Genomic DNA, 15,060 nt, shown 5'->3' with positions numbered 1-15,060 from the left:
TTACAGGTATTTTTGACTTTTTACACTCGCAATTTGACACCATTAGAGCCTAATTAAACAGTAGTGGCTTGGAGGGCAAAAAAATATTTGAAGCAATGACACTGAAGTCCGCTAAACTTTTCTAGTGACTCATAAGAAATTACAAATTTGCTTGGCCTTATTTAGTTCCTAAAAAATTTTGCAAATTTTTCAGATTCTCTGTCACATCAAATCTTGCGACACATGCATGAAACATTAAATATAGATAAAATAAATAACTAATTGTAGAATTTAACTGTAATTTACGAGACAAATTTTTTGAGCCTAATTAGTCTATAATTAGACAATATTTGTTTAAATACAAATAAAAGTGCTATAGTATTTATTTTGCAAAATTTTTTGAACTAAACAAGGCCTTAAAAAAAGAAAGGGTCACAGCCTTGTTTCAAATTTCGTTTTGGCGCCGGCGTGCCGCGCGCCGGCGACATATCCCTCCGTCTTCTGCCGTCCTCCTCTGCGCCACGTCAGGGATCCGCGTGAAAACCGCATCGCGACCGTCCGTGCCAAGAAGCACCAACGGCCCAGGCCGGTTGAAGCCAGCGATCCGCGGCACCTGCCCCTCCACCAATCAGCGCTCACCTCTCCCGTCCTATAATAACACACCGCCCCCAGCGTCCTCTCCCAACCAACAACAACAGCAAACACATCTCCTCGCTCGCATTTCTCCCCAACCCAATCAATCCCCCTCGCCCCCGAACCCCAGCTCGCACCGCATCGATGGCGCCCAAGGCCGAGAAGAAACCCGCGGCGAAGAAGCTGGCGGAGGAGGAGCCCGCGGCCGAGAAGGCGCCGGCCGGGAAGAAGCCCAAAGCGGAGAAGCGTCTGCCCGCTGGCAAGTCCGCCGGCAAGGAGGGCGGCGGCGAGGGCAAGCGGGGCCGGAAGAAGGGCAAGAAGAGCGTGGAGACGTACAAGATCTACATCTTCAAGGTGCTGAAGCAGGTGCACCCGGACATCGGCATCTCCTCCAAGGCCATGTCCATCATGAACTCCTTCATCAACGACATCTTCGAGAAGCTCGCCGCCGAGGCCGCCAAGCTCGCGCGGTACAACAAGAAGCCCACCATCACCTCCCGCGAGATCCAGACCTCCGTCCGCCTCGTCCTCCCCGGGGAGCTCGCGAAGCACGCCGTCTCTGAGGGCACCAAGGCCGTCACCAAGTTCACCTCGTCCTAGGCTGCGCGGCCGCCGCCGCCGCTTGCAGGCTTCTCTCGTTTGTTCATCATCGGCCTTGCTGTAGTTAGATTAGATGTTGGTGGTTTCTAAATGTGTCTGTTCTCCTTCTGTAGTAACTGCGTTATCTGATGTAATCGTAATGGTGCTAGTTTAACCCAGCTACCTGTTTATTTGTGGATCATCTGGTTTGAATGTGAATGTCATCACTTCGAATGTTTATTTCGTGATGTTTGTGATCATCTGCTCTCGTGAGATCGCTTGTTATTTCGTGATGTGATGTTGATGTGAATGTGATCACTCTTTTTTTTTTTAAAAATAATTTGTCTGAATGTGATCACTTTGAATGTGAATTTTGAAGTCTCAAGTCTCAACAGATACGCAGTGGTATTGCGATTATTGTGAAGCTTCCATTTCTGTTGCACTGGATTTTGGGTAATTTCTGAATTTAGCGCTTGAGCATGTTCTGATTTGCAGATTTTGTTCCTGGATTGACTTTGAGCTGATGGTTTGTTTTCAGAAACACATGAATATTTTTGTATGATGATGATAATGATTTTTGATTGAGGCCTTGTTTACTTCTCAAAAAATTTTGTAAAATTTTTCAGATTCTCCGTCACATCGAATCTTTAGACACATGCATGAAATATTAAATATAGACAAAAATAAAAACTAATTGCACAGTTTGGTCGGAATTGACGAGACGAATCTTTTGAGTCTAGTTAGTCCATGATTGGACAATATTTTTCAAATACAAACAAAAAAGCTACAGTGTCAATTTTACAAAATAGGCCAGAATTCGTGTCTCAACTTTCGATAACATCAGTAGTATAGATGCACAGTAATACACAATACCAGTATTTTTTTTGAAATTTGTATTTGCAATAAATGTCTCTATATTTTTGTAAGATTTTTACTGACACCTTGACGTTTTGACTGAAGTGGACCCCAATTTGCGACCGGCGAAACATTCTGGCCAGTTGGCCATCCCCACCGCCTCGGCGCCGCTCCAGTTCTCTCCGCCCTCCCCGCCGCCCCGTGTTCATATAACCCCTTCACCCACCCCACGCCCTCGCAGCCTCGCTAGCAACCGCCCGCCTGCTCCCCCCCACGCCCTCGCTAGCAACCTCCCGCCTGCTTCCTGAAGCTTCTAGGACAGGTGAGCCATGGAAGTGGAGCTGTCGTCCGGCTCGGTGGCGGCGATCTGGGAGGGCGAGGTGGCGCGGGAGATGCCGCTGGTGCTGCAGGTTCTGCTGCTGCCCATGTGCTCGTGCGCAGAGCGTCCAGAACCAGGGTGGTACCATGCGGCGCTCTCGGACGGCGCCCACCAAATCTACGGTCATCTGCGCCTCGACGAAACCGCCTCGGCAGCCGTCCGGGCTGCCCCGCTTGGTTACGGCGCCGTGGTCCGCCTCTTCGACTTCGAGACCAGAACAAATATCGAGGGTTTGAGGTGCGCGTCGCTTCCCACCTGCTCGGATCGTTTTTTCGCAGGAACAGTTTGATATTGAGTTCGGGCTGCCGTCAATTATTTTTCTCCATGTTTTTTTTGGAGGGGGAGGGGGATGTTTACCATGGGGTGGTTTCGGCTTCGGGGTGTTTTTCCTGCGCCTGGATGTTGTCCTGTTGGGCAAAGAGTTGGGTGGGGAGGTTTTGCGGTTCCTTGCAGTTACGGCCTAGTTAAAATGAGAATATGACGATACATACACATTAATCATTTGGTATTTGTGTCTGCTCGTGCAGGAATACCACGGTGCTTGTTTCAACTCTGAACTTGTGAACTTTGTAATTTCGTTGCCTCGGTAATGAAATTCGGGTATTACCGTTGTGGGAAAAAAAAAGGCGTATTCCGGTTCTCTATGATTGATTTTTGCGGTAACAATTGATTGAGTACATTTAGACATTTAGTAGTTGTAGATGATGTGCTATCTGTTTCACTTATATGCAGTAATTTGCAGGGAGTAAATTTCTCTAATGCAGGTCATGTTTTTTTGTGTTTGTTTCATATTTCCCCTTTATGTTTCCATATGAATTTTCCACTTCATGATATCATGAGTGGTTTAGTGATGGGTGGTGCAGGGGATGCAGCTGCAACTCATTCAAATTCTTGATGACCTGTCTGTCTTGAGGGAGGTGTATTAAGCTTGTAGACAACTTACATTATTGTCTTGTGCACAACAATTTTCATATAGCAATAAAATGCCAACTAAATTACTTGATTTCAGAACAACTTTGCCCTCTTTATTTGTCTGATAGATTCGACTATTACTCTCAGTACTTTGATTTAGTTGTATACTCAATTTCTGGTTAGCTGTCCTTGTGCTATCATAGTATTCATGTTGGTGGAGGTGATTTTGGAGATGTGATGTTAATGATTTCATGGCCATTTCCCTAAATTCTTTGGTTCTTCTCTACCCGTTGCTAATGCTAGAGCTAAATAACAGCACCATTGAAGGATACAGTACTTAACTTCGCTGTCTTATTTATTGAGTACTTTGAAATTTGAATCCAATGAGCTCACCATTATTTATTATTTACCTTTTCATATTTTATCTTTGAATTTCAGGTCAATTGACTCTGAACATGTTGAAGTGCTGCATACTTCCTTGAAAATTGGGGATCCCAAAACATACCGGCCTGGATACTTGGTAAAAAAGCATGAGAAATTGGATGCTCAAGTAGTGACTAGTTCTTCCAAACAGAACTTTGGAGTCAATCCTATCGGTCAAGGCTTGAAACTACTTTTGATAAGGGGGGTGGTGGCGATGTTGCAGCATCCTGTGATGCAGGTGGTTGGTGTCTCACTGCTGAGATCAGATCCAAAATCTCTTCTGAAGTACCATTTGATCCTCTCTGATGGCGTGCATACACAGAATGCTACACTACATCCCTGCCTCAACCATCTAGTTGAGGAAACTCACCTCCGCAAGGGCACCATTGTCCGCCTCCTTGAATTTGTTTGCTGTAATGTTCGGTATTGCAGGTGCTAATAATTCCTTATTTTTCTGAATCTGGATCCTTGATGTTTGTGGTTTCTTCGCTTTAATCACTTTATTCTTCTTTTGGTTTTATTTATTTATTCCCTTTGTTTCAAATTATAAGTCGCTTTGACTTTTTTTGGTTCATCCATTTTGCTATGTATGTAGACATATTATTTATCTAGACTAGATGCATAATAAAATGAATGTACCAAAAAAAAGTCAAAGCGACTTATAATTTGGAATGAAGTATTTAACATTATGTGCTAGACTGACGATGTGCCACATAGATGCAAGAGCACAACACAATTCTCCTTTTTGCTCAGTGCCACTATTATGCTGAGCAATAGTTTTCATACAGATACAGGAATAATCACTGAATGACTGGCTATACTTTACAAGTTCAGGCTATGGTGTATCTTTTTTTCTTTTATTTTTTTGGTCTCTTCTTGTTTATTAACAATCATTGAGGTGAAGAATGCCACAGTTTGTGAATTATTAGTTCCTAATGTTCTTATGTACTCTATTTCATTTACGACTTAGTTGTGATATAACCGATTATGCTCATTGCTGTGGAAAGTATGTAACCTGTTGTCAATGCTGAAAAATCAATAGTCTTAAGTTTCATATTGAAGCTGTAAAAAAGTTACTGCCTATCACATTTGTTTCAGTCTTAGTGAGTGCAAGTTTTAGTAGTGTTTGCTCTTTTGGTCTGTTAAATGTTTTAACTTTGGGTTTAATGTTCAGAGCTCAATTCAGAACTCTTACCTGTAGAATCATAGGTATCATGTTTGTGGCTAGTGATTATAGAGATGGACTGAGTCGTTACTTGTCAGCTGTAACTATTGGAGCAGTGCTGCTTGTATTTGCTGCTAGATCTGTTGGTTATTTTTTGTTGTCAAGCTGGCCTTCTAAAGACTGGTATCCCCCCCTTTTTTTATCAATGTATCTTTTTAGAGAGACCACTTCCATAGTTCCATTCCATCTTTATTGAGTATATATCTTGTTTAGATCTGTCAATACTTTTCAAGAATGACTGGAATCGTAATTTAAACACATTTCTAAAACTAAATTACCATCCCGTTAGTCATTTCATGCCATCCTTCTGGATGTGACCACATGATTGGCTAGCGAAAAAAGCGATGGAGTGTGTTGCTGTTAGCTGTGTTTTGACTGGAGTAACTAGATTTCTTAGTTTTGTAGTAGTGTTTAGTTTCTCTATGGCTTGTGCTTAGCTTGGGTTGAATGCTCTGTTATTAGTTCCCATATTCCATTTACTATGATAGGTGTCAGTATGCAAATCATGTCTGTAAGTAATTCAAATGTTGTAGCAGTCATATCAGTATTTTTCATGGTTTTGTCTCCTGTTGATCATTAAATAGTACTTCCTTCGTTCCAAATTATAAGACGTTTTGGCTTTTCTACATACATTGCTTTTATTATGTATATAGACATAATGTATATCTAAATTCATAGCAAAAACTATGTATGTAGAAAAGCCAAAACGTCTTATAATTTGGAATGGAGGGAGTAACTGACTTTATTTCTTGAAATGTTTGTTAGAGCAAGAACATTGTGCTTTTATCTTAGGAATATGGTTGTGGCATGATAAGATTGGTTGGTTGTATTTCTATTTTCTAAAGTACTACTTGTCCAAAATTTTCAATGCATTATGATTTATTGCTTTTCCTGTTGTATGTTTCTTATTCAGTATTATCACTGTTTTCCAACTTAAAGTGCTGCTGATAGAGTGTGAGCTGATTGGAAGCCCCAAAGCATGTGAGCTCTGTTGCATTGAAAAAGTCTATGGACTTGAGAGTGAATCTGTTGAACCATATTCTGGATCAGTGTCCAATTATGCTCAACCAAATAATGGACCCTATTTTAATTGTCAAGGCTTGAATCGGTACCTTACTCAGGGTGCAGTAGCAGCAATAATGGAGGGTGAGATGGTGGTAAAGCGGCAGCCAGTGCTGCAGGTGGTTGATTTCTCACTAGCAAGTCACAATGGGTTCAGCTTTTACCGTATATTGCTCTCAGATGGTGTCCACCAGGTGTATGTCAACCTCTTTCCCCACCTAAGCCACCTGGTTGAGGGCAGTTGCCTCCGGAAAGGTACAAGAATCCGCCTTCTCAGGTTCATCCGTGACACAGTTGACCAGGACCAGAATTGCAGGTAAGGATACCTTTTGTTTTTATATAAAATAAACTAACTGAGTTGATATCAAACTTTCTTACATGTTGAGAGTTCTTGGCTTTATTTTGTTGGAGGCGAGATTGACCTTCATCTATGTTCGTCCAACAAATAATGTTGCCATACTAGTCATATGCATGATATAGTATCTTTTGTTGCCTGTGCATTTTCATTTGCACATGTTTAGAAGAATTCTCACTTGTCATTAGGTGGACCTATTACAACGTGAATTTATTGCTTGAAATAAGTCCTTGTACAGCACACTATGTACATCTCAAATTCTCAATAAGGTGCATTCCCTCCGTTGACAGTTTCTAAGTCTTACGATTTGCTAAAATTGAACTCCTCCATATTGTGTTATTTCACCTGTTGTTGGCATGAAAATTTCAGGATTGCCATTGCTGCGGAACTTGAAGTACTCCAAACAGAATGTGAGCTGATTGGAAACCCAACCTTCTATGAGCTTGGAAATAAACAGAGCCACTCCAATTCGGAGTCCTTACTGCCCATTTCTGGAAGCTTCTGCAAGGATCAGGGAGGCATGGAGATGCAGGCAAGCCTGACGTGGGGAGCAGTGGCGGCCATCTGGGAGGATGCGGCTGTGGTGGTGCAGCCAGTGTTGCAAGTGTTTGACCTGCTTGTATGGACAGAGATGGATGAACCATGGTTATCCCCTATCTTGCTCTCGGATGGCACCCATTTGATCCGCGGCGGCCTTTCCCCCCTACATAATCAGCTCATTTATGTTCAGAGATGGCCGCCTCCACATGGGCACAGTGGTCCGACTCCTTGAGTTCACGTGCCATAATGACAGAAGTGAGAGGTATGGCTTGCTTCCCAGCTTTATCCAAAGTTAATTGGTACTCAATCCATTCCAAATTGTAAGTCGTTTGACTTTTTTAATATCAAGTTTGACCACTCGTCTTATTCAAAGTTTTATACAAAATATTACTTTTTTTTGTTGTGTATTGGTTTATTAATAAAAGTTCTTCAAGAGTGACTTAAATTTGACTATATTTGCATAATTTTTTTTGAATAAGACGAGTGGTCAAACTTGGGGTAAAAAAAGTCAAACGACTTACAATTTGGGATGGAGGGAGTATTTGATATTGCCAAGTTTTTGGTAATTGTTGGGTGGCGTATGAATCAGAAGCAAAGCAGAAAATTGGGTTTGTGAAAAATTACAAATGTTTGATGCACATGCGCATGAAAAACACACCTACCGGTATGCACACAAAAGTATGTTTCAAGGACATGTTTAAAATTGTAGATGTAGGAAACATATTTTACCTCATACTCAGTACATGGACACACATTTACCCACACCATAAACTGCTTGTGCATAAAGGTTCATAGACCTGAAACTTCTATCAACTATGAGGTGGTTTCTTTACGTGTTCTGATTGTTGGGGTATGTGAGTTTAGCCTTCCTTGCTCTAAATTCCCAGTAAGTTTAGGGGATTTATGATATGCTTCTACCTTCTATAAATCTTTCATTTTCTCATGGGTGCCTTGCTCCTGTAGGAACACTTTAGCCGCTCACAAGCACTATTAGGTGAACAAGCAGCTCATGCAGTACGTCCAGTAGATGATATGCAACTCATTCGGTTGTAGCTGGGTGGTAACTTGCAGGAATAAATTAACGTGGACCATGTAATTAATTTTGTCTATTTAACATTAGATTCCTTTAGTTTCTTGTTGGGTAGTTTGAGGCACCTCTTTGTATTTTGTGATTTTCATATGATCTGCATTTCAGGCTATCATTCAGCACTGGTTGGTTTAAGGGAAGTTTTTTTTTGTTCTGTGAATTAAGTTTGAGTGGCATATTAAGCCTGTAGGCTGTAAAAAGTCTTGTGAAAACTCATTTTTTATATTAATATAAATATCAACTAAATTACTAGTGTTTAGAATGATGCCTTTTTTCTCCTTTTTTTTTTATTGTTTGGTGATTTCAACTCTTACTTTCAGTGCTTATCATATTGACTTCATGGTTGCTATGGAAGCACCGTAACACTTATGTCTTTGATAGAGAAACCCCTTTTGTTAGCGAAGTTTTGCGACAATTTAGGGATGAGTATAAGCTATGGTGTCTAGCTGGAGCTAAGAATGGAAGCTCTGGGACTGGATGGGGTAGTACCACTCGGATGAGTTTTCCTTTCCTTTTGGCCTTAAGTGTGTTTACCAGGTAATTGTGTTGTAAGTGTATCCAACTTTCTCATGTATGGTCCTGGCATGAGTTGGTAATGTACAGGGGCCAGGGGCCATTTTTTTCCTCTCTATAATACAAAGATACACAGCTCTCCTGCGTGAAAAAAACTTTCAGTTCTTTGGTTCGGTGGCATGCTCGAATTTCAGTTTAGACATCCGTCCTGTGCTATCATAGATTCTGAGTTGTAATTCCTTTGTGATAATAATTGAATTATTGTCGTGGCCCATGTTTTCAGATCGTATTATCGAATCTAGTTGTTTGACCACCGATCAGACGACTAATCGCGATTAGTCGTCAATCAGGGTCGATTAGTCGGTCTGATCGGTCTGATCGGGCTGATCGGACATTTAGTCGTCCTTATGCCTAGATAACCTGATCGACCATGTATATACTATATATATATGATGTAAATATATGAATTCATGGCATAATGAATCATTATCATGGTGATTTGGCCACTTACATGTAATTCCAGCTTGCTGATGCCTGATTTGGCCACAAACATGAGCTCCTGCCTCCTGGACACTCACTCACTCACTCTTGTTCTTTTCTTACCCTAATTGGCTGGCTTAAGGTGGGCCTAATTCTTCCTACAGGCCTAAATATAATATTCCTGTAGTGGCCCAACTTATCGTCCTGCTACACTTATCGGACGACTAATCGTGACTAATCGCATCTAATCGGACGATAAGGTTTCTGATCGACCTGATCGAATCGACGAAACTTATCGAGCACGCAGTTACGATAAGGACGACTAATCACGATTAATCGCGATTAGTCGTCCGATCTGAAAACATTGGTCGTGGCCACGTTCCCCTAAATCCATCCAATCTTGTTGATAAGAAGGTGATCTTATTGGCCCTATGCTAGGGCTGCTAACAACATGATCTAAGGGATGTACAATTAAATCCTCCATTAGCTACGTGCAGTATGTTCAATGCTATAAATTTGCTGTCCACTTCTATTTACCCTTTCATAAGCTGTCTTTGAAATTCAGGGTCATTGTTGTGTTAAAACTTGAAGTGCTGCGGACGGATTGCACGATGGTTGGAAATCCCAAACAGTATCCATCTGGCAAGTTGGAAAACAAGCGTGAGGAATTGGACCCTGAATCAGTGTCCAGTAATGCCAAACTGAACTGTGAAGCCTATTCTGCTGGGCAACGCCTGAAGGAATTCCTGACAAGAAGGGGGATGGTAACCGCATTGCAGCAGCCTGTGATGCAGGTGGTTGATGTGTCACTGTTGAGATCAGAGCTGAAGAAGTTTGGGAGGTACCACTTGGTACTCTCTGATACTGTGTACACACAGGATGCTACACTGGCACCTGGCTTGAATCACCTGGTTGAAAACATTCTCATCAAGGGTTCCATCATCCGCCTCCTTGAGTTTATTTGCGATACCACCAAGAGTCCCAGGTGCGAATCATTCCTTGTTTTCTCATAAATGGATCCTTGTGCAAGAAAGACTGGTTGAGGTCTTAGGGCCATTTATCACTTTGTTAGTTGAAATATTTTTATTTGTTGAAGTATATGTACTGATTTATAATGTGGCCACTTAGATGCAGTTCAATACGTTTTCACTTCACAGCGTGTACAGATAGCTTGCGTGCAACTTTGCAAGAATACTAACTGATCGATAGCTCATCCATGGGCTGTACTTTTTGATCAGTACAAACTGATCAGCGTGTAATTTCAGCCTGGTGTTTTCCGGGTCCTACTTATTAGCTATTAACAGTGATTGAAGCGAGATCAAAATACTGACATACTGTACAAGAAGAGAGATACATTTCTACATTCTTTGTTGCAGTGGAAAGTGAACCTTGTCAATGACTGAGTTTAGCCTTGTCATATTGAAACATTGGAAAATATCTCAGCATGTCACACATGGTTTGCTTTAGTTGAATTTATACTTTACAACAGCATTTGTTTTTGCTGCGTGACTTCCACTTATCATGTTTTATGTCCCAACTTGCGTTGAATGTTCAGTATGTCATTCCAAATTTATCTGGTACCGAGATGTAACATTCGAAACAGTATTTGCTTAGCCCTCTTGTTTATTCTTAGTCATGAGATTGACCTTTTAGATACTGGTATTATTTGTCCAATCAGCACTTTACAGAGCTAAACTGTCAAGGTTTTGTTTTCCTTTTCACTTTTCAAAGATCACCTTGTAAACAAAGTTTGAAATAATTCACCACTCTATTTTATCATTTTGTGTCATCTTTGACACTATATTGGCCAGTTGGCCATATTATTGAACTACCAAACCTAGTAATGGCGTTTGTTGCTGTCAGCTGTGCTTTGGTTGGAGCAACTGGATTCATAATTTTGATTTGTTGTTTCTTTTTCATATATTTATGGGGCTTACTCTTGAACGCGTAGTGCTTAGTTTTGGTTGAGCTCACTCTGCCTATTCTACTCAATACATGGTGTCATGTTGTAGATAGTTGTCAGTTCCACTACTCAATATTACAGCCTTTAACAAGGGGGTTTAGGATTGCCATGTAACTAGTTTGTCTGTGTTCTGGTTTGTGCTGAGTGCTGGCCACTATAGATGTTGTAGTTTATTTCTTGGAAAATGTTTCTCAGTTGAGGAAAAACGATTACACTTACCTAATAAATTCACCATACTTTGTTGACCTTTTTTGTTTTTTCCCTGTCTGCATGCTTACTTCTGAGTTCAGTATGATCATTGTTATCCAACTTGAAGTACTGCAAACAGTATGTGAACTGATTGGAAGCCCTAAAGCATATGAGCTCTCCTTATTTGAAAAACCCTATGTGCCTGAGGGTAAATATGGGGAACCATATCCCAGATCAGTGGCCAATTACACTCGACCAATGAATGGACCCTGTCCTAGTGGCCAAGGCTTCAAGGGCCATCTGACTTGGGGAGCAGTGGTGGCAATTCTGGAGGGTCAGATGATAGCAGAACGGCAGCCTGTGATGCAGGTGCTTGGTGTCTCAAAAGATAATCTAGGACGGTACCTTATTTCGCTCTCTGATGGTGTCTACTGGACACGCGGTTTTCTCATATCCAACCAAAGACACCTGGTTGATAATAATTGCATCTGCAAAGGAACTATAGTTTGCCTCCACAAGTTCTTCTTTGACACCTTTCGGAATTGCAGGTATGGATCCCTTTTCATGTTGTACTATACGTGCAGACTTGTGCAGTGCAAGACAGATCAAGTTTGCCTGGCTATGTGTGTATCTGCATGATGTACTATATGTTTAGAAAACTTTCGATTCATCATTTGGTGGACCTTTTATTGCTCGAAACAAGTTCTTGTATAGGACATAGCTATACATCTTAATAAGGTGGACACCCTCCTGGGTCCTGGCATCTTCCATTCATGGTTTTGTTCACGTACCAATTTGCCACTTTGGAAAAAAGAGGAATCTAGCTTCCTCTGTTACCTAAACGTTTGGTACTTGGCTTCTGAATTCAGGACCATCTATTTTGCGCAATTTGAAGTGCTCGAAAAGAAATGGGAGCTGATCGGTAGCCCTGCCTATAAACCTGTAAACAAGCAGAAGGGATCGGATGCTGGCCATGCTTCCTACATTCCCTACATTCCTGCAGACGCTGCGGGACAATCCTCTGGCCAATCTCATCCTAGATACAAAGGCACCCCAGGTTGATCTGATCCGGTGCTTCACATGGAGAATCTGTCTCTTGCTATCCATTCCCCGTATAGTACATTGATGTTCTTGTATCATACTAGCTAGCTACACGGCTGGTATTTTGGTTGCAAATCTGACTCGATCCCTGGTATGGTAGTAACTTTTCTTTTTGAGGTCGGAGGTACATAAACTTGAACACGGAGCAGAAGTAATGTGAACAATGTTGCCTAGGAATATGACTGCCATGAGTTGGACAGTACGCAGTAGGCTTCTTATGTTAGTTGCTTTGCCCTCCCGCCTTTTCCTTCAGAGTGGTTGCTTCCTCCTGCATTTGCCTGACAACGGGCAATGGCGACATAAGATAGGCCTTCTGCTTTAATGTTGAACCACGAGCTGCTTGGTGAATAATAAACTGCAGCGCTGGACATTCAAAATAAATACGTGGTGACTTAGTGACGATTCAAGTGCCCTGGTATTCAGAATACTGCAAAGTAATCCATCACCTTTCATTTTCAGCAGTTTTACCTGAGGTCTCAACAATTTATCAGCGAGTCTCGTCTCTTGTGATGATGGGAATACATTTGGACATACCTGGCTGGCACTATCTCGTTAACCATATCAATTCCGTTACCGTTAACAATGTGGTGCTCAATGCTACAGTTATTCCTCTCGATCGGTTTGCCATTTTTTACTGCACAGAAAGATAAACTGTATTTTATCAAGCAGTACGTGCTCGTGATTCGTGAACACACACGAATCGAATAATAATGAAAAGGATCACACACTGCGCTTCACTACCATGGATTTATTTGAACACCTGATTTCAGAACTCCATAAAAAATATTAAGAGTACACAAGCTTTATATAGGCGAAATTTTTTTTGAATTGAATTAGGTTACTGTGTGTGAAAAATAACGTGAGAGGTCCGTCCCTTTTTTTGCTATTGGAAACAATGGCGAACGAAGTTAGGCAGAAACGAGCATGAACCTAGCCAACAGCATCCTGAGGCAGAAATACACGACGTTGACGCCAAACTGGAGCGTGCCGCAGGTCAAGGCCTTCGTGAGCCACACCATCCACCTGACCACGGCCGGCCACAGCGGCGAGGCGAAAATAACCGCCCGCGAGGAGAGCGCCATGTCCACGAACAGGAGGGCGACGCCGAGCATGGCGAGCACGAAGTTTGCGAGCTGGTAGTACATCTGCTGCTCCGCGTCGTCGTCGTCGTCGCCGCCGCACGGGCTGCGGCGGCGGCGGCCACCGGTGCAGAGGCAGAGCTCCAGGACGGGCGGCGAGAAGAGGCCGTTGATGACCCCGAACAAGATCGCTGACTTGGCTGTGTGGAGGTCGCCGACTGGCTGCATCCCGGGGACGCCTGGTCGGAGGAAGTTGAGCGCCATGGAGATGGAGCGGTCGATGTCAGGATCGTGGCCCGTGGGGCTTGCTCTGGTTCTGGTTGTTGACGGTGCTTGCGAAGTGGGAGGGGAGGAGCCCTTTTGTAGGTGGTTTGGTTCGTTGCAATTGCAAGTCGTCGCCATCTTGAGCTGAGGTCTCGCTCGCAGCGTGGGGTTCCACGGAGTTTCGGCCGCGTGGACGCAGGTTGTTGTTGTTGCTCCGTTTCCGTAAGTTACGGCGGGACGCAGTAACGCGGCTAAGCTAGGTTTCTGCTGCTGCTTCTGTGGCATTTCTCACCAATTAGGGATAGGCTGCCCGAAGGGTGATACTGACAGCGAGCTAGGGAAGTATGTTCTGTTATTAGGTCATCTGAGCTAGAAAGGACATGCTTCGATTAGCAAAAGAGAACTAATGCTAAAATTCTTTAGTGGAGTTGGATCTGTTGAAAGAAGTCCCATGTAGCAAAATTGTGCACGTCAAGGAAACTCGATTTTTCAAAAAATGCATGTCAGCTCCAAACGGTCTCTATATTTCTGTTTCTTAATCCCCTTAATAGAAAATTCTTTTATCTACATGCTATTCCCTAGTGTCCGTTGTGCTCCAATGGTTGCCGTAAGTTTCCCTACTTTAGACCATTTTGCCACAATATATCAGTTACATAGGATATAATAAGAGATATAGATGATAACTAGGAAGGAGAAAAAAAAGAATGGGACAAATTCCCTGCATACATGAGAGGATATAGAGAAAAGTAGCAAATTATTATTCGTAGGAGATATGTCAAGGGATCAGTTGGTCAAAGTCGTTTTAGACATTGCCCTCTAAACAATAAGGTAAAGGTAATCTCTTAAATCCCCCTTATCTTATTGTTTAGAGGGCAATGACTAGGTCACTCAACTCATGATTTACTTCGGCACCACCACCTTCTTCAACTCTGATACCAACACCACCTCCACTATCCTCTTCTCCGACAACTTTACCACCGACACAACCTTTCCTACCACTAGTAATAAGGAACAATGCTCACATAGCCCACGCCACTCTCCACTGTTGTCTCCTCCACCCTATCCTTCAAACTCCTCTAGCAAGGCTCATTTGCCCCTTACACATTGTCCACCATCGTTCATAGCCAACAAAACACTACTGCCGCTGGTCCACCTTTCCTCCTAGCGACTCCTCAAAATTCATTAGTGAGAAACATAATAAGCTCCTCATGCTGGAAAGTAGAAGAACTGGAGATCAATTGTTCGATTCTCTTGTTTGTACCAATAAAAAATTGTCCTTCTCGATAAAAGCTTGTTAAAACTAGGTGATCAATATGTACATAAAGCTAAAGGAACGAGTCATTTCCAGTGACAAGGCTGATTGGGACATGTTCCATGCCTCCATGGTGGTCTCTATTGGAAAAGGGAACAAGACATATTTTTGCTCTTAAGCTAGGTCAACG

At 42.4% G+C, this 15,060-nt stretch overlaps 3 protein-coding genes across 6 annotated transcripts; 2 read left to right on the top strand and 1 right to left on the bottom strand.

Moving 5' to 3' along the window:
* Positions 666 to 1,451, top strand: LOC8080638 (histone H2B.2). Its single transcript, XM_002445552.2, has one exon. The coding sequence runs from the start codon at positions 757 to 759 to the stop codon at positions 1,210 to 1,212; it is 456 nt and encodes a 151-aa protein (XP_002445597.1). The 5' UTR covers positions 666 to 756; the 3' UTR covers positions 1,213 to 1,451.
* On the top strand, positions 2,022 to 12,477 carry LOC8083505. 4 transcript variants are annotated; one of them, XR_002455273.1, is made up of 7 exons: positions 2,023 to 2,662; positions 3,776 to 4,192; positions 5,899 to 6,363; positions 6,772 to 7,204; positions 9,588 to 10,007; positions 11,276 to 11,722; positions 12,044 to 12,477. XR_002455273.1 is itself a non-coding variant. In XM_021465440.1 (5 exons), the coding sequence occupies exons 1-4, from the start codon at positions 2,376 to 2,378 to the stop codon at positions 7,172 to 7,174; spliced, it is 1,572 nt and encodes a 523-aa protein (XP_021321115.1). In that variant the 5' UTR covers positions 2,022 to 2,375; the 3' UTR covers positions 7,175 to 7,204; positions 7,906 to 9,018. The 4 variants fall into 4 exon arrangements, 2 of the variants coding, with proteins under 2 accessions (XP_021321115.1, XP_021321114.1); XR_002455272.1 differs by lacking the exon at positions 12,044 to 12,477 and having other exon boundaries at positions 11,276 to 11,942; XM_021465440.1 differs by lacking the exons at positions 9,588 to 10,007; positions 11,276 to 11,722; positions 12,044 to 12,477 and adding an exon at positions 7,906 to 9,018 and having other exon boundaries at positions 2,022 to 2,662.
* Positions 12,110 to 13,965, bottom strand: LOC8083504. Its single transcript, XM_021465442.1, has one exon. The coding sequence runs from the start codon at positions 13,901 to 13,903 to the stop codon at positions 13,184 to 13,186; it is 720 nt and encodes a 239-aa protein (XP_021321117.1). The 5' UTR covers positions 13,904 to 13,965; the 3' UTR covers positions 12,110 to 13,183.

Source organism: Sorghum bicolor, chromosome 7, assembly GCF_000003195.3.
Source record: "Sorghum bicolor cultivar BTx623 chromosome 7, Sorghum_bicolor_NCBIv3, whole genome shotgun sequence".
NCBI classification, from domain to species: domain Eukaryota; kingdom Viridiplantae; phylum Streptophyta; class Magnoliopsida; order Poales; family Poaceae; genus Sorghum; species Sorghum bicolor.
Note: the sequence above shows the minus strand (reverse complement) of the source record. Positions and strands in the feature narration are given on the sequence as shown.

Coding starts and splice junctions, on each gene's coding strand:
- LOC8083504 (XM_021465442.1), bottom strand. CDS start 13,903: ATGCCACAGAAGCAGCAGCAGAAACCTAGCTTAGCCGCGTTACTGCGT.
- LOC8083505 (XM_021465439.1), top strand. CDS start 2,376: ATGGAAGTGGAGCTGTCGTCCGGCTCGGTGGCGGCGATCTGGGAGGGC. Junction 4,193..5,898: donor TGTAATGTTCGGTATTGCAG/GTGCTAATAATT, acceptor TTTCTTATTCAG/TATTATCACTGTTTTCCAAC. Junction 6,364..6,771: donor GACCAGGACCAGAATTGCAG/GTAAGGATACCT, acceptor TGAAAATTTCAG/GATTGCCATTGCTGCGGAAC.
- LOC8080638 (XM_002445552.2), top strand. CDS start 757: ATGGCGCCCAAGGCCGAGAAGAAACCCGCGGCGAAGAAGCTGGCGGAG.